Here is a 22,500-nt window from a genome sequence, read left to right on the forward strand (position 1 = left end):
CATTAGTACAACGTAGCTTCCTGAGGAGTGTTGTGCGAAAACTAGTTCGAAGTACAATTTTTTGTTCATCATTTCTTCCATATCACATTTTTTCTTTCTTCCATGTTCTTCACTGCCTTCGTATACACTCGTTTTTTGAATACAATAAAAGCCTTTGTGAAAATGTCGGTTCAGCTCGTTCTGTTGATCGCAATTCTAAAATAATAATAATAATAATATTAACTGGTTTGAGGGAAAGAGACAAACGGGAAAAGTCTGAAGAAAAAATTGACTGTCACCACCAGGACTCGAACCAGGGACCTTCGCTTGTAGCCAGCGATGCTCTAACCACTGAGCTATGGTGTAGTCGTCATCCAAGCAGAGGCCGTTCAACATTTTCTTCAGACTTCGTAACTCACACTTCCTATGAATCCACACAGGCGGGTGGGACGCAGCCCTCACTGTAACCCACACACTTCACGTACAAACTAGCACGCGGGGAGCCCCAAGTCATAAAATATTAACTGGTTTGAGGGAAAGAGACAAAATAATAATAATAATAATAATAATAATATCTTTATTAGGATGACCCAGAGGCATACAGCCAGACCTCGCTTATCCGGTCTTCTTTTGTCCGGATCCTTCGCCATCCGGAAGAAAATCGTTGGTTGCCGATTTACAGCATTTGCCATACATACAGTAAGCATGTTCGATTATCCAGTTCCCTCGCCTATCCGCATATGTTTTGTGGAAAACGGATGCGAGGTCTGACTTTACACCTAGTCTCTATTCTCTTTCCCTCTGGGCGTGGTAACGACCGCATGAGCAAAACAAAGCAGGGGAAACATCTGATGACCATCACATCGAGATCTGCTGGGCAATATCAACCATTAGTCTCGATTCTCTTTCCCTCAATGACCGCGTTACTGATCTTGTGCCCAGCACACTGAAGTAGTATTAGGGACCGTTCATTACCAGGCAGGGGCGTCGGACAAGCTACGGTCACTACGGTTTTGACTGTACAGGCGTCCCTCTCTCATCCAGCATGCACTTTAAAAATCAGCACCCTCCATAAGCCAGCACAATCTTCAGTAGCCAAAATGTCCTCTTCATGCACATTGCAGCAGTAAATCCGATTTGTTAATCCAGCACCCTCACCCTCCCTTATCCAGCAGATTTTCCGCGGCACAAATGCTGCCGGATTATAGAGGGACCACTGTAATACTCTTTGCCCCAGGTACCATGTGAATTCATAAAAAACACTGATTTTAAGTGATTTACCACTCTTTGCCCCAGGTACCATGTGAATTCATAAAACAGGCACTGATTTTAAGTGATTTACCACTCTTTGCCCCAGGTACCCTGTGAATTCATTAAAAAACACTGATTTTAAGTGATTTACCACTCTTTGCCCCAGGTACCATGTGAATTCATAAAACAGGCACTGATTTTAAGTGATTTACCACTCTTTGCCCCAGGTACCCTGTGAATTCATTAAAAAACACTGATTTTAAGTGATTTACCACTCTTTGCCCCAGGTACCATGTGAATTCATAAAACAGGCACTGATTTTAAGTGATTTACCACTCTTTGCCCCAGGTACCCTGTGAATTCATTAAAAAACACTGATTTTAAGTGATTTACCACTCTTTGCCCCAGGTACCATGTGAATTCATTTAAAAAACACTGATTTTAAGTGATTTACCACTCTTTGCCCCAGGTACCCTGTGAATTCATTTAAAAAACACTGATTTTAAGTGATTTACCACTCTTTGCCCCAGGTACCCTGTGAATTCATTAAAAAAACACTGATTTTAAGTGATTTACCACTCTTTGCCCCAGGTACCCTGTGAATTCATTAAAAAACACTGATTTTAAGTGATTTACCACTCTTTGCCCCAGGTACCCTGTGAATTCATTAAAAAAGTACTGATTTGTGCTCTAAGTTTTGAGGAGACACGCCAACCCCACGAGTAAATGGTACTCCGGGTGGCTGGTCATACTGCCCTAAAATACCTTCCGACGTCCCTGACCCCTCATTCCAGGAGACTTACTGTTGCTGGAGCTGGTGTGCTCAGCCGGCGACGGAGCATCTGAGGTGCTGGTCGTCAGCAGTCCAGTTGTCGTTGGTGCTGCGGTTGTTGGTGGTGGCTGGGTTGTTGGTGGCGGAGTGGGCACAGCAATGACGCCAAACCAAGCTGTGCTGCTCAGGCGACTGTTGCGAGCCGTGCACGAGTAGTTGCCGATGGCGGATGTCGCCGAGTGCCCGCTCAGCGACAGGATAGAGTAGGACATGTCCAGCTGGTGCTGTATGGCAGCAGCAGAAACACACACACACACACACACACGCACACACACACACACGCACGCACGCACACACACACACACACACACACACACACACATGCATACATGGCGTCGGCTTCTACAGGAATAAGCTTAGCTCTAGCACGCGACATAACGGGTATGTATCACACTACTTCGTCATTCTGTGAGAGCTTGGACAATCCACTTGTCCAGGCAAGAAGGCAGCAATGCCTGCTGTATATTCTGGCAAAGTAAAAATAAAACATACCAACCAACCAACCAGCTAACTTGTATAAGCAAAATATATCAACCCTGCTGCTAAATTCAATTTGCTCATGCACGAGCCACGCTCACCCGTACATCTAGTCAGATCACAGCTAGCCATGAAATTTCCGCATCGTACTATTATTATCTCTTATTCGGCACAGGCCATCGTGAGAATAAAGATTTGAAACTTTGCGACATGCTTTGGAGCCGTCCGTGATTATCGATCTTTTTCACGAAGAGAAAAAAGTTTCGTTTAAGGGTGGGTGGGTTGAGGAGAGTTTCGTTTTGAAAATTATTGATAGCTGAAACATCAATTCATTTTAGCTGTCAAGTCAATAATTATTATTTTTCGTTGAAGGGGATGGGTGGGTGGGGGAGGGTCAAAACTAAACTTTTTCGTTCCGTGAAAATTATCGATAATGCCGGATGGCCCCTTACCAAGGTGACGGAGGAGCTGCTGATTGTTTTGCCGATGATGCCGGTCGGCCCAGTCCAGGCAATCTCCCCACTGACCACACCGGCAAAGATACACGTCAGCGACAAGCCGCCGTGCCGGGACAGGTAGAGAGTCGGACGCTGGACAGGACGGAGAAGAGTCGGCGCGGCTGCAAATACACCACGTGGTGTGGAGCACACCATACACAACGACACGCAGCTGATGAATGTCGACCATAGCTTAGCTGGTACAGAATTTGCTTCTTCACCACACAAAGCCCGGACAGTAAATCATGAAAATTGAAGTCTCTTTAAAACAAATCCATGTTCGTTTCACCCCGAAGTCCACTTCTTCGCCCTTTAAGTCCACTGTAACAAGGTGTGACTAGTATTTGGGGACACACGGTACCAAGAGTATATAACCCCCCCCCCCCCCCCAGAGTGTGCAACTCCTGATACCCTTTCTATGGGGTTCGCCGACGGCGAAAACTCACATCATGTGGTGCAGTGTCGCAGTTGTGCGTTTCCAGCCCGTTTTTTAATATGCAAATCCCCAGCATGGTCATGGCAGATACTGTTAATATACAAAATTCCGGCGCTGCAAAATTTCGGCACTTCACGATTTTTGACATTTCGGCGGCGATTTATTTTCGGCGTGGGGTAGAGGGCATGGTATAGTGCGACAGATGCTGTGAAAAATTTCATCGGCATTTTAATTTAGGCGTTTTGGGTCGGTGCAGAATATAGCCGAAATTAAATAGCTGGCGAAAATTTGTATATTTACAGTATTCGGATCGCACGCATGTTATCCCTTGTTGTACATAGTACAAACGTACCTGAGACACGTGATGTGAGTTTTCGCCATTGGAGACCCCATATGCAGAGTTGCACACTATTGGGGGGGGGGGGGGGGGGGGTTATAATACTCTTGGTAATACCCGTGGATCCCCGCGTCAATTCATCATGTTCATCAGGACTCACAATGGGACGTATGAATCCATTTCCCGTCATTAGGTTTTGCGGGGCTAGTCCACTACAACTGTGCACACCTTGATACCAACTCTGCATAAAGGGTCATGAACTTTGTAAGGTCATACTCATATACTCATATAATTATGTACTATAACGGGTTGTACCTGTGCTGTGTATACGTCATACTTCATAATATGATGACTCCTCTTTTCTCTATCATACTGAGCATGCGTCATAACAACATGGTCTTTTTGTCCGTCACTACTCTATGAACTGTTTGTGTGTTAGTGAGGTCCGACACAACAACCTGTGAAGTGTGGGGCAACTTGTCCCGCAAAAAGGTCACGGCCATTTTAGATGCATACCTCCATTGTTTTTAAATATCTTTTTCACTTGGGCATTCCCAACAGACCTTAAGGCCTTCTTACAGGGTGCCCAAGATGTATGTCGTGAGTTCCTGGCGAATGGATGGATAAGGGCGATGTGATAAGTGCAAAGGGATTCGGGGATGTGATAAGGGCGAAGGGGTTCGGGGATGTGATAAGGGCGAAGGGATTCGGGGATGTGAACACAAAAGACTTACGATGACATCGTTTCTGCGCGTCCGGTGGCAGTCCATCTTGACAGATACACACGTGTGTGGCAATGCCTGTTTGATGTCGACACTCGGTGTAGGCTGGACATGCGTGTAGATTGGTTGTACAGAGGTTGATTTCTGTACACATGAAGGCATGCACATCCACACACGTACAAACACGTTCACACATACACACATGTACACACACATACACACATGTACACACACACACACACACACACACACACACACACACACACACACACACACACACACACACACACATACACACACGTACACAAACATACACACATACACACACACAAAGTAATATTCAAGACATTGAAACATTCGTCAGTTTCAAGCAATGAAAAGCGAAAACAGCAAAGAACAATTGACATCGAAATACAGTGCTGCTCAATGAACTCCAATCACTCTCAAGTACTTAGTACGCGCCGGGCGTAGCGCATCCCTCGACCTGCGAACACTGGGCTGCGCAATGATGCAAGGCGCAAACTTGAGTGACGCAACTGGATTTCGTTGAGCAGAACTGTACTTGAAACTGATCCGTAGAAAGACGTGCACGCTATCTACAACCTACTGTAGGGGACATTAAAATCCGTTGACAAGTCAAATGAACACGAGGTGCTGCGGCCGCGAGCTCAGCTCGTATATTTCCACAGCGTGTGCGTAAACTACTGCAAGTCAACACAAATATTCGGCGCATATTTATTTTCGGCTGTTTTCGGGCTGGCCATGTTCGGCCGAAAATTGGATGCGTCCGAAATTTTGTTTTGCAAGGTTCAGTGTGACAGTGTATACAGGCGGCAGCAGTACATATTTACCATTTAGCAGCTCGCATATGCCATTGTTCTATGTGGAAAACGCGCACTTGCGCCATTTCTGCTGTATACAAATGATCATTCCTTCACACTCCATTATCATCATGATCATCCTCTACTGATGAGCTCCGGCAGGGAGCGAAACAGCTGTCTGGAGGCGTGGAAAAATATTATCTCTCAACGGAAGTGTCCTCGCTGGTGTCTGTATGGTTCGGCTGAGAGCGCGTGGTTGTGATGAGTTGGGAATGCAATAAATTGAAAATATGGCCGAAAGCTCTGTCGCAGTATTTAGTTGAGCAGCAGTACAGGCCGAAAATTTGTTGCAGCCGAAAAGTGTTTTAGCTGTGGGAGGCCAAAATTTGACTGGACCAAACATTATCAAACTAGTGCATGTACTGTACTCACTTGATTAGAAGCCCCTCTCGAATAAAAGCCCCCCTACAAGGACTGTTTGAAAAAATACAAGCCCCTCTCGAATAGAAGCCCGGACTACTATTCGCAAAGCGTGGGGTGACCAGGTAGTGCCATGTATGAAGGTCAAGTGTGCAAAAAACACCCCGTGCATGTTCATATTGGTACATGTCCTGGTCGACGTAGTGTGTGCAAACAAACTCGGGGACGAGTTGCTGTGAATATGAAAGTTTCAGAGATTCGATTGGAATACTGGAATGGAATGAAACAATAAAAGCCCCTCTCCAATAGAAGCCCCTCTTGAATAGAAGCCTCCTCAAAATTGGTATTGAAAAAATAGAAGCCCCCGGCTTCTAATCGAGTGAGTACGGTATGCGCTAAAACTAAATGCAGTGAGGGTGTCGGCCCAGGTGGATGCCAACATGTGAATCACTTTCCAAAGCACACCTGCCTGGCTGGTCTAAACCACACGCAGAGCATCTACAAGCCCACAACCATGCGCATGCTCTACCTATGCGCACACGTAGACGTGCGCACACGTACACATACACGCACATACACACACACACACACGCACGCATGTGCACACACATGCACACTCACACACACACACATACACACTCACACACACATACCTCCCTCTCCCCTACACATACACATACACACACACACGCACACACACAAAGATTAGCTCTAACATATTACCATAGCAACCGCCCGTGCTCTCCACGCCGGTGCCATTGTAACCATAGCGACATGAGCAACTGTAGCTGCCCACTGTATTGTTACACACGGCCACTGGTGATGTACAGCTAGTGGCCACGGCGGTGCTGTTAGCACACTCGTCAATATCTGCCGCATGTACACATACACATACACCATTACAATACACACACACACACACACACACACACACACACACACACACACACACACACACACACACACACACACACACACACACACACACACAGTTCATGATACTGTACGGAGTGGCGGCACAATTGAACTGTACCGTAAAAGTCCGTAAGGGAGCATCTCATAAGTTCGCATTTATTTTGCAAACGTAACGCATTTCGAATAGACTTTACCCCCCTACCTCCCCCCTCTATTCGAAAGTCTTATCGCACATTTTCTGTGTTTATCTACTGTACACGTCCGGCATGCCCCATGCTATGGTATACTTATGTACATGATTGTACATGTACATGTACATGGATATGAATGTTTTGCTAGAGCGGTCGTGAATGGCAGTACCACGTTTACTGAGTACAAGTACAATCAATGACATGTACACGCACATAAACATAGTTCCTCCACAACAACTGTACTGCTGTAAACGCTGGCCAGGTACATGTACACGGTTTGATCAGGCTGGTGTGACATTTGACACCTCTGAGTAGCCTGCATGCATGCAGTGCAAGGGTTAGCTGATCTGCAAACACAGGTAGATCTCCACCACTCATTTGCTGCAGGGATCTAGCACGGTAGTACAGACTGTAGATTGTACAGTTCCAGAAAATGTGCGAACAGTCATTTTTCTATTCGAAAAGGGCGCTACCCCCCCCCTACCCCCGTTTCGAAATGCGTTACGTACAGAAACAAAATGCGAACTTATGAGATGCTCCCTAAATAAGTACGTATTTACTTTCGAATTTAGTGACCACACCCGTACTAACTTTCGGGCGGGTACTGACTTTCGGGCACGAACTAACTTTCGGACCTGACTAGTGTGTAGTGGAGAAGTCATTTTCATGTTGATGTACATGCTACGTGCTGCATGTGCGCATCGTACCGGTACTTATTTCGGGCAGTATGTTTATCGGGCTTGACTTGACTTCAACAGACAGAGCCAAAAGAATGAAGGGGGTATTTCTTTCGGGCAGGTACTTATTTACGGACTTTTACGGTATTTTAGAAACTCAATGCACACACACACACACACCTTGGACCTTGGACCTTGGACGCGCTGCCATATTCTGGCTATGCGGACCCCATGGGGGGTTGAGCAGGTTCGGAACAGTAGGGGCGATGACGGGATAGGTCCTGTGGTCTACTGAAACGCCGACCGCAATTGCAAACGATACAGAAGGAGCTACGGTCTGTGTTGGTTGCTCTGGCCGAGCCACGGCTGCACTTGTGACGTTTCATGCCTTGGCGCGATAGCACACAGCGGTTGCAGCGGGCGCAGTGGAAACTGCAGCGTTCGCAGGACATATTGTTTGTAACCGGTGACTCAAGTGTGTCAGAAGATGCCTCTGCTGGTGATGTTGGTGGCGAGCACTTGTGTCGGGCAAATCCACCCTTGCTCCGGAACCATCTGTCGCACTGATCGCAGTGACAGCTTCCTGGCTGTTGGCTTACGGGTAGGGCACGCGTAGCTGTACACTTGTGTCGCTTCCTGTCACTTACACGACTGAAGGAGCGGTGACAAGTTTGGCACACAACCGGTGATGGTCGAGGTCTGTTCTGCTTGTCTGGCAGACAACAGTAAGCCTGGCGCCATTTGGAGCGAGAAGAGGTGGCCACTTCATACCAGTCGTCAAGTGGTTTGACGTCACTCCGAACACAGTCTCGCCACCTTTTCCGCGGACCATGGGCAGGTCTCTTGTTTGGAAACGAACCGAACAGTAGAGCCTTCGGGATGCGCTCATCCTCCATCCTTGCCACATGACCAAGCCACTCAAGGCGACGTCTGCTGAGACGACACTCCATGTCCAAGGTATCTCCCCAGCGCTCCAGAACTTCAACATTAGTTATCCTGTCATTCCATACATCTTGACGACTGATGCCCAGAATGGTGCGGACACAACGGAGATGAAAGACAGACAACGCATGAACATCAGCCTGTAGCGGTACCCAGCATTCGGACCCATAGAGCAGAGTCGACAGCACACACACACACACACACACACACACACACACACCTCAGACCTCAGACATGCCCATCGCGTAAGCGATGATAGCGAACAGCTATGTTAGACATAGCAACTTGTGCTGGGATTACACCATTCAACAGATTGCAAGGCTGATGAATTGACCGCTACTATTTTCTAGCCTGGTATCCACCACACAGCTGATTGAAGTGGCTTACACACACACACACACCCACACCCACACATCCCCCCCCCAGCACACACTTACCCATGCACCCGCCACCGACCGTGGTCCGCACAAATCCGCTGGCACAGTCGCACACATACGACCCGACAGTGTCGCGGCACGTCTCGTTGCCCCGGCTACAGACGGCATCGGCCGGAATTGTTCCCGTGCCAACAACACACTCATTTACATTGACGCAGCTTTCCGTCGAGTTACTCCGGAAACCTTGAATGCAGTCGGCTGAGCAGCTTGCTTGTAGGCCATTCTTGGTGCAAGTCCGCCGATCGCTGCATGGCCGCGGGCTGCACGGGTCTATGGTCTCGTTGCACATGGCTCCCTCTAAACCTGATGTGGGGGCACATATACATACAGAGACAGACACACAGACAAAGACACACACACACATACACAGACAGACAGACAGACAGACACACACACACACACACACACACACAGACAAACACACACATAGACACAGACAGACAGACACACAGACACACACACACACACACACACACACACACACACACACACACACACACACACACACACACACAGAGACAAACACACACATAGACACAGACAGACAGACAGACACACAGACACACACATACACACTTTGTACTTGTACTTGTTGCTCACTGCCAAAACTGATCACGTACACACACACCTCAGACCTCAGACCTGCCCATCGGGGAAGCGATGATAGCGAACAGCTATGTTAGACATAGCAACTTGTGCTGGGATTGCACCATTCAACAGCTTGCAAGGCTGATGAATTGACCGCCACTATTTTTAGCCTGGTATCCACCACACAGCTGATTGAAGTGACTTTTTCTGGCCAGTGAATCCCTATTTTTCATTTTCCATTTTTTCATTTTTTCTTCTTTTTCTTCTTTTTTGACACACACACACCACACCACATACTCCGGCATACACTGGCTGTTGGTAACCACCCAGGAGAATGAAAGAAGAGCTAGGAGAATGAGAAAGAGAAGAGAGACACGTGCGACCATAATCGTCGGGAATTGAACCCGCAACCTCTCGATTGGAAATCGACTGCACATACCACTGCACCATATGGGACACACACACACACACACACACACACACACACACACACACACACACACACACACACACACACACAAACGGCAACACGGATAAGAAAAGAGAGACACGCACGTGCGTGGGCGGGCATTTAAACGGGAACACAGATCAACAGATGCAAAGTCCGAGAGACACATAGGGGAAGGCAGGCGGGCACAGAGACAGACAGTTCGGAAAAGGACAATGACACACCGGTATACGTCCAGCCAATCGATTAACAATTGCAATGGTGGATAACCACGCCACACAACGGGGACAAGACTAGACTGATTGGTGGTGATATGGTATAACATTTCGACGGTGGTTTTCTGAGGGTGTGCTCGAATTCTCTACTAATCTCTAGCTTCTCATGTGTGCAGTGAATGGGATTTTCGGTCTTTGACCACTTGTTGGTGAGCTGATCTACTCACCTCCCACCGCTTTAGGAGCTGCATCTGCGCCTTGATCCTTGAAGGGTGGTGGCGTTCCTACGGATGCGGAAAACTCGGTTTCCAGCCGAGTCTCACACGAACCGTGAATTTTTTTTAAAATTTTTTCTCGGAGAACTGGAAGTCGAAGAAACTGGAATAATTAATTTTAGGAACGGGTCTCGGAAAATTCGGAGATCTTTTGCACGTGTGAAGCGCCAAAGGGATCTCGAGTGACGCAACTATAATGAGCACTGTGAGTGGAGTAACGTTGCGTATAGAAGCAGATGCTTACGGCTGTACGTATACAAAATTCACGGTTCGCGTGAGACTCGGCCGGAAGCCGGGCTTTCCGCATCCGTAGGAACGCCACCACCCTTCAAGGACGTACGTATAAGCCGGGATTCACGCCATGCTTCATCCTAAAACATTCTTCATCCTAAAACATTCTTCATCCTAAAACATTCTTCATCCTAAAACATTCTTGTTCGTAAACTGTCAACATCTTCACTCTTCAAGCTACACCGTATACGCGGGGGTGCAAACCATGCTTCTATTCAATTTATACTTCACCTCGAAAACATTCTTCTACGTCAACACATGTCACCATCTTCCCTCTTCAGTCTACGCTGCAACTTCCAGTGCGTACTGCCAAGCAGCACACAGCACAGTACATGCTTTGCTTCTACTTCACAAATGTCTCATGCCCAATCGCGGGTTGCTATTCGCAGGGTTGACCGCATGTGTGTGTGTGCCAGTTCACCAGAAAAGTGGCAGAGCAATGCGCTTTACCAGCCACATGGCAAAATCGGTGCACAGCAGCGCAGTGAATGTGCGGACAAAGTCGTTCTCGCGAATATAACAACACACGTCTCTCATGCCCAATCGCGGGTTGCTATTCGCAGGGTTGACCGTATGTGTATGTGTCAATGCACTGGCAAATTGTATATGCTTTTCGGGATGAACTAGACTTCAACGGACAGAGGCCACAACAGGATGAAGGGGGTATATGTTTACAGTCAATTTCGAAAAATATAGACGCATGTTATTTTTGAAATATTTCAAATTTGACTGGAGCTATTCGAGAATTTCTTTCGGAATATTGCTCAGGTCCTTCCTGCAATTACTCTCATGTTGATTTTTAAGCAATCGGATAGCAAACACCCAATTTCGAAATTTTTATGCGCAAAGTGATCACAGATTTTATGTGGTATAGATGCTGGCATAACGGTTTTTCGAAATCACGCGTCTACATTTTTGAAACGCACTGTAGGGCAGGTACTTATTCACTGGTTTGAGGGACTTTTCACTGGTTTGAGGGACTTTTCACTGGTTTGAGGAACTTTTCACTGGTTTGAGGGACTTTTCACTGGTTTGAGGGACTTTTCACTGGTTTGAGGGACCATTCACTGGTTTGAGGGACTTTTCACTGGTTTGAGGGACCATTCACTGGTTTGAGGGACTTTTCACTGGTTTGAGGGACCATTCACTGGTTTGAGGGACTTTTCACTGGTTTGAGGGACCATTCACTGGTTTGAGGGACTTTTTTCCGGTAGAGAAGAAGAGTAATCTCCCAGCCTTGGCAGCGTAACACGTGCACGGCAGTACAACTCCCGGGCGGAAAAAAGGCGTTCTCAAGAATAGCAACAACTCGCGGATATATAGACAGCACGTTTTTCATGCCCAATCGCGGGTCGTTATTCGCAACGTTGACTGTACATGAACACTGTAAAAGCAGACATTTTGGGTGGTGTAATATTTTCGGTATTCTCCAAAATCGGCGGTTCGGTGGAGGAAAACTCTCGGTAAACCCGTTTTTCAGGTAAGTGTACTAGTACCGAAATTTTCGGTGCGTTTTATTTTAGGTAAAAATTGTCGGCACCGAAGTACACCGAAAATAAAATGAAAACACCACCAACAAATTCCGCTTTTACAGTAGAGCAAAGGAAAGCACAATCAATCTCATCAAGAATGCATAAACAAGAGAACTAGAATGCAACTGTGGTTGTGGGTCAGTGCGCGACGCGCTGCCTTCATTACGTAACTTGCCTCCATCACGCCCAGAAAGCATGCACTCAAACCCACAATTTCTCGTACAAGCCCATCCGTTTTTGCTCGATTCGTTCCAGTACCTACGCGATCTCTAAATGTTGGCGCCTGAACTCCAGTTCCGTACGAAAGTTCATTTCAAACCAGAGGGAAAGTGCGGTGTTTGATTTTCCGCAGCGCGCGGACTGAAGCTGAATGATGTAATGAAGGCAGCGCGCCGAGCATCTGGCCCATAGAAAAGAGATCACAGTTGCATGCTCTTGTTTATGGACTCTTGATCTTACCAGCATGGCATGTACACGGCAGCACAGCGAACGGGCGCACGAAGGCAGACGCGTGACAAGTACCCGTCGTCGACGACGCACATCCACACACGGCGACCGGCACGGTCGTTGTGACGTTCACGCCGTTGCTATCGACGGCGGTTGCCGTGACGACGAGCGCGCCGAGGTCCATCGGCGCGTACGATATCCCTGTGCTAGTCGTCGCCGTGGTAACAAACCTTGCGCCCGGACCGGTCACGTTGAAAGTGATCTGGCCTGCTATGGTGGCGGAATTCAACGGAACGGCAGACACTGTGATGCTCGTGGTTGAACTGAGGGAGGCGACTTGTGTGGTGAACGTGATAATCGGCGCCAGTACAGCTGCGCATACAAGTAACAACAGGATGGGAGAGCATGGCACGCATATATGTATGAGCACAAGGGCACGAAAAGCCGTTCTGCTAATGATTTCAGCACTGTTTTAGTAATATCAAGACAAGAGGACTTCATACCGCATGTCAGCGCCTTTAAAGCCATGGCCTTACAGTCTGTATCGGCTATAGAGTGACCGGATATAAGAATATATCGGCTACAGTGATATTGGTACGAAATATCAAAAGCAAAACGTATTTTATCCAGTAAAAATATCACTATAACCAATATTATCGGATGTAATGATATATCGGATATTATGATGGCAACAAAGAATCAAAACATGCATAACACACTATATTATTATCGGCTATAGTGATAACTTTAAAATACATGTAGCAATAATATCAAAGGCCCTATTTTTTACTTTCTTCACGTTGCTTATTTTTATAGTAATACATGTACACGTACATACAGAATTTTTTGTATGGAAATGCGGGCACTGTCAACTATGCAGCATGCTCATTTGTCAAAACGCCATGCTGGAAGTATTTCCTTGCCTTTTATGTGTCGATCGGAAAAAGAAAAAAAATCGGTTGTATCGCATATAGTGATGCATCGGTTATAGTGATAAAATCACGGAAATCAAAAGAGTACGCTATAGCCGATACAGACTGTAGATTCGAAATACCGCTGCTTGCCTAGCTATTTTAGATGCAAAATGACTCGCCGGTTACACCATAAAAGTCAAAGTCCACACAGAAATTTCAATCTATATCCACTTGTTCACCCTTCCTGCTGGGCTGTAAGATTGTTAGCATAGTACTAATCGTCCTTCCTCTAAGCCCAACATGGACACGATTATTAATCTGGCCAACATCGAACTATCCCCTGTGCAAAAGGAATTACTTTGCCGGGGAACGGAGTTTGGTATTCCTCCTTCTAACAACAGAAAGGAAATAGTTCTTACGCAATTCGAAATGTTCCACAAAAAACTCATGAAGAATTTTACACCAGTGTCTGAAAATCAGCGTGCTATCTGTACGGCTAATCTTCGAGTCATCGCCGAAGAACACGCAGAAAAACCTCCAGACCGAAGCACAGTTTCATTATCCAGAGAACACCTTAAGGCTCGACGTCATTTAACGAACAACAACGATATTAGAATCACAAGACCAGACAAGGGTCGAGCTACAGCTATTATCAGCACACAAGAGTACAATACAAAAATGGCGGTCATCCTTGAGGACACGAGTAAGTTTGTCCAACTCGGTCTGGTATCTACTCATGACAACACAGTTCGAGTAGAGAAAAAGTTAAATAGTCTTCTCAAGAGACTTAAAGAAAATAAACAGATATCGGAGGAAGAGTTCTTCAAAATGCGGTCCATTGGTTCCGCCCGGCCACGTCTCTATGGGCTACCAAAAATACATAAACCGAACTGTCCGTTGCGCCCCATATTATCCATGGTTGCATCACCGCAATATAATATCTTTAAATGGCTGTGTGGTTGGCTTGACATCGTGCAAACGTTCTATTGCAAACATACAGTTAAAGACACCTTCGAATTCATTGACGTCCTTCGCTCCCACCCGGTTCCGGCCTCCGCGCATATGTGCTCGTTTGATGTTGTGAGTCTGTTCACGAACGTCCCGTTAGAAGAGACTATCAATATTTGCCTAGATGTGTTGTACCGAAATGATGAAGTTGACACGCCATGGATATCGGAGACGGCGTTCCGGGAACTGATGTTGCTCGTGACGACTGGTGTGGAGTTTTCCTTCGGTGACATTATGTACAGGCAGGTTGATGGGGTAGCCATGGGCTCTCCATTGGGTCCAGTTTTAGCGAATGTGTTCGTTGGTTACTGCGAGTCACTGATTGCAGAACAGTTGTGGCCAGCATTGTACGTTCGTTTTGTTGATGATTCCTTCACCTGGTTTGATTCTCTTGAAGATAGCCAAATCTTTCTTGGTATTCTAAATGACCTACATCCTTCCATACGTTTTACGTGTGAACACGAACAAGCCAACAAACTTCCCTTTCTAGACGTCCTTGTGGAAAAGTCTAGTCAGGGTACCGTAACATCTGTGTACAGAAAGCCTACATTCACCGGCCAGTACATAATGTTTGACTCGTATTGTTCGTACCAATACAAGGTGAATTTAGTGCGTAACTTGGTGGATCGAGCAGAGCGTATTTGCTCCTCTTCCAAACTAGCTGAGGAACTGGACTTCCTTAAGTCCGTTTTTCTAAAGAAAGGGTACCCTGACGATCTATTGAAGGAACTCATGAGCGAAAGGCTGGATAAAAAGGAAAAACGTTTTGGCCCGGACAAATGTCCCACGTATCTTTCTCTCCCCTGGAAAGGTAACCTATCATTATCCATGAGTCGCTTGGTACGGAAAATTGTACAGCAAACTAACTACGCGGTACATTTTGTACCCGTTTTCACAACTGTACGTGCGTTCACGGTGAGGAAGGATGTCCTACCAACCCAACTTGCATCTAAAATGGTATACCAATTTGAGTGCCGACAATGCGGTAGTCGGTATGTTGGTAGGACTCTTCAACATCTGAACGCACGTATCAAGCAGCACGTCCCACTGCATATGCTGACTGGCTCGGCACGGGCACTGCGACCAAAACGCGGCAGGCCACTGAAGAACCCTCGGCCACAGCCATCGTTAGCACAATTTCCGTCATCGGCAATAGTGCCTCCAGTACACGTATCGAGAGCCTTGGAGTCGGGTAATGGGCATATTGTCACCACAACACAATGCACCATAACAACACAAGATAACACACCACAACAACATTCAGCTCAAGACCAAAGTGGACGTTGTGATGAGGTAATGGACTCATCGCCGTCTTTGCCGTTGCCTCCCCCAGAACCGCCACCTACATCTATCATCGGCGGTGCTGGGGATGAGTCTGTGGTGTCGGTGGCACGTGCATATATGGATGAGGCAAGCACTGATTGTGAACAATGAGAAAGAAGGCTGAAGGGAACGGAATTCAACAAAGAAAGTAACACAATCAACATTCAAAGACCTAGACGATCAACGGCTAATTATTCAATGAATTATTACAGTACTGGAGATCAAGCACCGGCGAGGACACTGGGAACACAAGATTTAACAACAACAATGGTAACAATTTGCCATCAAGATCAAAGGAGGAGTCAACGAACAGAGGTTAAACAACATGAAGCGAGCCTGGGACCGATCGGTGTTGATGAGGAGAATGACACGGAGGACGACACTGAGGACGAGTTGGGAGATGAGACGGAGGACGCGGTTGCGGTTGTTGGAGACGAGGAATCAGATGGTGATTGTGATCGTAAGAAGTCTGCCGTTTTTCTTCACTTGTTGTCTCACCCTAAGTGTCTGCAGGTGTATGATGATTTTAGTTTTTCTGTTCTTTGTCGTGCACGGTATGCTAGTCAGTTGAAAGTACTTGAGGCTGTTTGTATTCGTTTGCATAAGCCTGATCTTTGTAAGCAGAAGAAACATGTAGTTGCGTTAAAATTGTTTTCGTAGGTGCACAGCATGATTGTTTGTCTCACTACACAGTTTTAGTGTTATAATTATTAGTTTTTCACCCACCGTTGCACTTAGCTCTCACTTCACTTCTATTGTCTCACCTTCCCTCATTCTATTTTGGCACTGTATTTTGTTCTCGTAACACATCATTGAATGTATATTAATCATTGTTCAGCATGGTTACTCTTCAGTCACGACTTTCCAGTGATGAATGTGACAAGAAAATTAATTCTGGTAAACTTTCATGACTTCGTTGTAGTGTGGCGATGACTGCAGAATTTGTTCTCTTTATTGCTATTATAGTACTAATTCCTTCATTCTTACAAAACATACTTCAAATGTCATTTCATTTATTAAGCCCATGGTTTTATAACTGAAACTGGCTTTATAATCGAATATACCTCCATGGCGTTAGAGGTGCGGACATACGGTAAAAGAAGAAAGTGCAACTCGGCGAGAATGAAACCCTGAACTCGGCGAGAATGAAACCCTGAACTCGGCGAAAATGAAACCCTGAACTCGGCGAGAATGAAACCCTGAACTCGGCGAGAATGAAACCCTGAACTCGGCGAGAATGAAACCCTGAACTCGGCAAGAATGAAACCCTGAACTCGGCGAGAATGAAACCCTGAACTCGGCGAGAATGAAACTCTGAACTCGGCGAGAATGAAACCCTGAACTCGGCGGGAATGAAACCCTGAACTCGGCGAGAATGAAACCCTGAACTCGGCGAGAATGAAACCCTGAACTCTGCGAGAATGAAACCCTGAACTCGGCGAGAATGAAACCCTGAACTCGGCGAGAATGAAACCCTGAACTCGGCGAGAATGAAACCCTGAACTGGGCGAGAATGAAACCCTGAACTCGGCGAGAATGAAACCCTGAACTCGGCAAGAATGAAACCCTGAACTTGGCAAGAATGAAACCCTGAACTCGGCGAGAATGAAACCCTGAACTCGGCGAGAATGAAACCCTGAACTTGGCGAGAATGAAACCCTGAACTCGGCGAGAATGAAACCGTGAACTCGGCGAGAATGAAACCCTAAACTTGGCGAGAATGAAACCCTGAACTTGGCGAGAATGAAACCCTGAACTTGGCGAGAAAGAAACACTGAACTCGGCGAGAATGAAATCCTGAACTTGGCGAGAATGAAACCCTGAACTTGCCGAGAATGAAACCCTGAACTTGGCGAGAAAGAAACACTGAACTCGGCGAGAATGAAACCCTGAACTCGGCGAGAATGAAAACCCGAACTTGGCGAGAATGAATCCCTTCTAGATTGCCACACCTCGCACTAGTCTACCTGCACATGGTGATTCATGGCCGCAGCTGCCGTTACGCACCGCCGTTTTCTCCAACACTCGGAGAAACTTTATTTTTGTCACAATTATAACTCTTGATTTGCAGCGTAAGACCGTCGAGGTGGACTGGTGGTAAAATTAGTTAAATAATCCAAATCTTCTCTGGATAGTGGTTGCTGTACCAACAGAGATTTTAGTCGCTGAAAGAAAGTACGTCCGATTGGAAATTTCGTACCAGCAACAATAACACATGCTGGAAATCTGGACAAATCAGCATCAAAAAATTCATGGTTCGCTGGAGACTCAGTTAGAGTGAGTTTTCAGCATCCGTAGGAACGCCACCACCTTGCAAAGATCAAAGGCGTAGATGCAGCTCCTAAAGCGGTGGGAGGTGAGTAGATCAGCTCACCAGCAAAGTGGTCAAAGACCGAAAATCCCATTCGCTGCATCCATGTGTTAGTCCAGCACTTTTAAAATTTAGTCTGGGACCTCATTGAGCAAACAGACAGAATTTAATTCCCGGCAATTTTCTTCTTATGCAGTGCGGTGATTTGGCACTGAATCTTTGGCATGTCGAGGTTCTCTATGATTCATGATGACATCAGTGTACCTAGTCCAGAGGTTCTCTATGATTCATGATGACATCAGTGTACCTAGTCCAGAGGTTCTCTATGATTCATGATGACATCAGTGTACCTAGTCCAGAGGTTCTCTATGATCAAGAGTACATGAAAACCAGAGTGTGCAGCTCGGATGGGTTGCTGTCACGGCGAAATTCCGTGATTACATCATTTTAGTGATGTAGTGCGTACAAGCAGGATTCAAGCAGGTCTCTTTCTGCACAACTGCAGCTCAGTTGTACGCACTACGCCATTTCCCGCCTAGATCTGGGCCAAATATGATGTAATCACGGAATTTCGCCGTGACAGACACCCATAGCAGAAAAGGCCCCAAGCTGCACACTCTGGTTTTCATGTACTCTTGCTATGATTCATGATGACATCAGTGTACCTAGTCCAGAGGTTCTCTATGATTCATGATGACATCAGTGTACCTAGTCCAGAGGTTCTCTATGATTCATGATGACATCAGTGTACCTAGTCCAGAGGTTCTCTATGATTCATGATGACATCAGTGTACCTAGTCCAGAGGTTCTCTATGATTCATGATGACATCAGTGTACCTAGTAGTCTTATCACTCACACGTGATCTCCATGCTACAAATGTGCACTCACAGATTGTCTCTTATAGCAACAAGAGTGGATTTTGATTCTGAATGAAGCAACAGATCAAGACAGATCAAGACTAGCGCCAGATACCGGTAACTGTCTTGGCTGTTCTTTTTCCGAAGTGCTCCGTGTGGTGTAGACCAGGTGTGCATTGGGGTTGATTCACATACACACACACACGCGCGTGCGCGCACACATACCCCCCCCCCCCCCCCACCACACACACACACACACACACACAAACATACTGGGCCCAAGCTTAGCGCTTTTAAACAACCTACCGAGGGAGTTGGCCACCAAGCGAGCGCTGCGAAGCAGCTGCCCTACAGCTGTGGCGGGAGCATAGCCGCTAGTTGAGTTGTATACAGCATACAGTACAAGACAGGTGCGGAAATCCGCATCCGTATCGCTGCACAGCGATCTGATGGCAGTTTGTGTAGAAGAATCGGCTATGGAGGTAAGGTTTAGCTCCGCGGCGCTCGTGGCGTTGGTGTTGGGGTTCAAGACTGTGTAGTTTGCGGACGGTGTGTACGTGAACGGACTGGTTGTCAAAGTGGCACGGTCTGCAGATGCACGTGCACATACACGTGCACGCACACACACACGCACGCACACAAGCGCACCCATGCACATACATATACGTATACCAATTTAATAATGGCCAGCCGAAAGAGATATAGATGTAGTTATTGGGTAAAGCTTGACTGCCCACTTCTTAAGATCCAGCTGGAAATCAGTACGAGATTCAATACTAGACCGCTCTTGTTTTTAATGCTTTGCATCGTGTGCACAGTTGAGTTACCGTGTATGCATTGGTAAGCTATGCCTGGTGAAGTTCTAGCTTGTTTGTTCTTCGGCACTCCGTTCTTCGGCGCACGACAATACATGTAAAGAGTTCTGACAATAAAAAAAATCGCAACCTACTTCCGTACGTAACTCAACGAGAAGCGGTGAGCACACATGCCCTTTCCCCGGGCACTGCAAAATCACAACTCAGTTCACTGTATCAGTGTCAACGTTTCGGCTAATGGCCCTCATCAGGATGCAATATGAAGTGGAAATCTGCCAAGGAGCAGTTATATTTATACAATAATCTGGTGTTATTTTACAACTTACTGCTCTGCACCATATGCGATGTGAGACGCTCCGGGTTTTGACTACTGGCAGAATGCCGTACGTTAAGTAGACCCGTGAAGCCATCCAGGATCGTGGCAGTCTTCGGAGCTGAGTTAACAACATACAGATAGCAAGTACAAGTTATTGTCAAATACGAGTACACATACACGCACACACACACACACACACACACACACACACACACACACACGCACACACACACACGGGCACACACACACACACACACACACACACACACACACACACACACACATCGTGCATACACATGCACACACAAACACACAATTTTTCTTGTACTTGCTAATTGCCAGAAACTGGCCTCTGGGTCTCTCCGGAACAGGGAGAGAAATTCAGAAGAAATCTTGGATATTGAACTGCCCAAAGGCTGACAAAACTCAAATCCCCAACCTATGGGCGAACTTGGAAGATTTGACTCTACTTGTGGCCTCATCACATCTCAGAAAGTGGGCGAGGACAAGGTGCGAAAAATGTATTGACGGCAGCAAGGTATGCGCCAAGGGACCCAACTGCATTTACCCGTTCCCCCAGTGAAGGTCTAACATGTACTCGCTGCTACAGTCCATTCATCGGAAACTGGCCCGCTGGCTTTTGAAAGTCGGATTTGGGCCGAATTGAGGATCAAAAACCCACTTTAAATCTCAAAAATCTGGGTTTTGGATCAGCTTCTCCATACATTTTGCCATGGCATTCCTGTCCTATTTTTGTAAAACCTGGCTGAATTTCTATTTCCCTGTTCTTGGACTTTTCTGGCCTCAAATATGGCAAAGAGTAATTGCACGGGTCACACAATACAGGACGTACTGTTGTTTTCACGATATCTACAACTATGTGAGAGAGACACCAAAAAGTTAGGGTGCCAGTTTCCAATGAATGGACTGTAGTGTGGGTGGCTGAATCAGAGCAAAAGAACGAACTGATTGTGTTTGGCCTTGCTAACAGCAGTGCATCAGCCGCAGAAATCATTTTCGATCTACAGGTTTGGGTAGAAATTACTTCTTTCGGTAGAGGCGTTCGTTTTTTCTACTCAAAAAGGTAGATTCTACTTTCCTCTACCGGTTCTACCAGGAAAAAGTGTACTTACCTCTACCATCTACCTCTATCGGTAGAGTGACTCTACTCTACTCTACCAGGTAGCTACAAACGAACGCAGCCTTACTCTTACCCTGAAGGTAGACTGTCATAAAAGCACGAGCCCCGGCGACTTTGGTGAGCGTGACGTTTAGCGTTGCTGACCCGCTGCGGATCTGAAGCAGGTCGTTGGCGTAGTGAATCACATCGCTATAGTGACCAGTGCCTAGCCACGATACAGGTAGTTCCCTGTTGCTATCGGAAACGCCAAGCTTCTCGCCAGAAACAAAGATCTCAAGTGTGACAGTAATGGACATTGGTCTGTTGTCACCTGCAGAAAGAGAGATAGATACAATGTACAAAGGAGTAAATTTGGTAATTGCCGGCAAAGTGCTCAATGCACAAAATGCAGAGCGTTTCACACGGAAAAGAGAAATAGGTCCAGTTTGGATTTGTCGTGACTCAAAGTTTCATGCCACTGCAATCATCAGACGGCTGATAATAAAAACCTAAGACCGATCATTATGAATCGGATCGTGCGTGATACTTGGCGCTTAGATGGCCATTACTCTACGCGATACACGAATGAAGGGCCAATATCACACAGATGTTCTGGATGTTGTGAGGGATAAGTAATGGGATAATGTTGGCACTGACGTATGCTAAAGCAGGCATGGTTGTGATGGTTAAGTATAATAAGGACAGTACCCGGCACCCCCATGACTGGTATGGGCACACATCACTGCTAATACTACGTGAGACTCGGTTAGACTCAGTTTTCAGCATCTGTAGGAACGCAACCACCCAGCAAAACTCAGGCTTGTATGCAAGTCAGGCTTCTAATGAAACCAGGTACAGTGAAGCCTGACTAAGACGGCCGCTCAAGGGACCTTCAAAACGTGGTCTCTGTTACCAGGTGGTCTCCTTATCCAGGGTCATTTGACTGGAAATAGCATCTCTTGGTGCTAGTTTCAGTGGTCTTCTAGGACAGGTGATCGCCTTATCCGAGTGGTCGCCTTGTCCGGTTTTACCGTATTTCCTATGTATGTCAACACACCCTAGGCGGACATGACTGTCTCAACCAGCTAGCACATTACGACAACAG

General features: G+C 46.5%; 1 protein-coding gene across 1 annotated transcript in view; it reads right to left on the reverse strand.

Annotated features, from left to right (window-relative positions):
* The window catches only part of LOC135827394 (uncharacterized), a 52,576-nt gene that overhangs the window by 7,653 nt on the left and 22,423 nt on the right, over positions 1-22,500 (reverse strand). The window contains exons 10-18 of the mRNA XM_065339888.1: positions 21,490-21,726; positions 20,286-20,393; positions 19,451-19,732; positions 12,743-13,102; positions 8,935-9,237; positions 6,496-6,642; positions 4,544-4,675; positions 2,992-3,158; positions 2,034-2,286 (exon numbers count right to left, since the gene is read on the reverse strand). Of these exons, the coding sequence (XP_065195960.1) occupies positions 2,034-2,286; positions 2,992-3,158; positions 4,544-4,675; positions 6,496-6,642; positions 8,935-9,237; positions 12,743-13,102; positions 19,451-19,732; positions 20,286-20,393; positions 21,490-21,726 (1,989 nt within the window). The remainder of the gene's footprint in view (positions 1-2,033; positions 2,287-2,991; positions 3,159-4,543; positions 4,676-6,495; positions 6,643-8,934; positions 9,238-12,742; positions 13,103-19,450; positions 19,733-20,285; positions 20,394-21,489; positions 21,727-22,500) is intronic.

The sequence above is a fragment of the Sycon ciliatum genome, chromosome 11 (assembly GCF_964019385.1).
Source record: "Sycon ciliatum chromosome 11, ocSycCili1.1, whole genome shotgun sequence".
In the NCBI taxonomy this organism is placed as follows: Eukaryota; Metazoa; Porifera; class Calcarea; order Leucosolenida; family Sycettidae; genus Sycon; species Sycon ciliatum.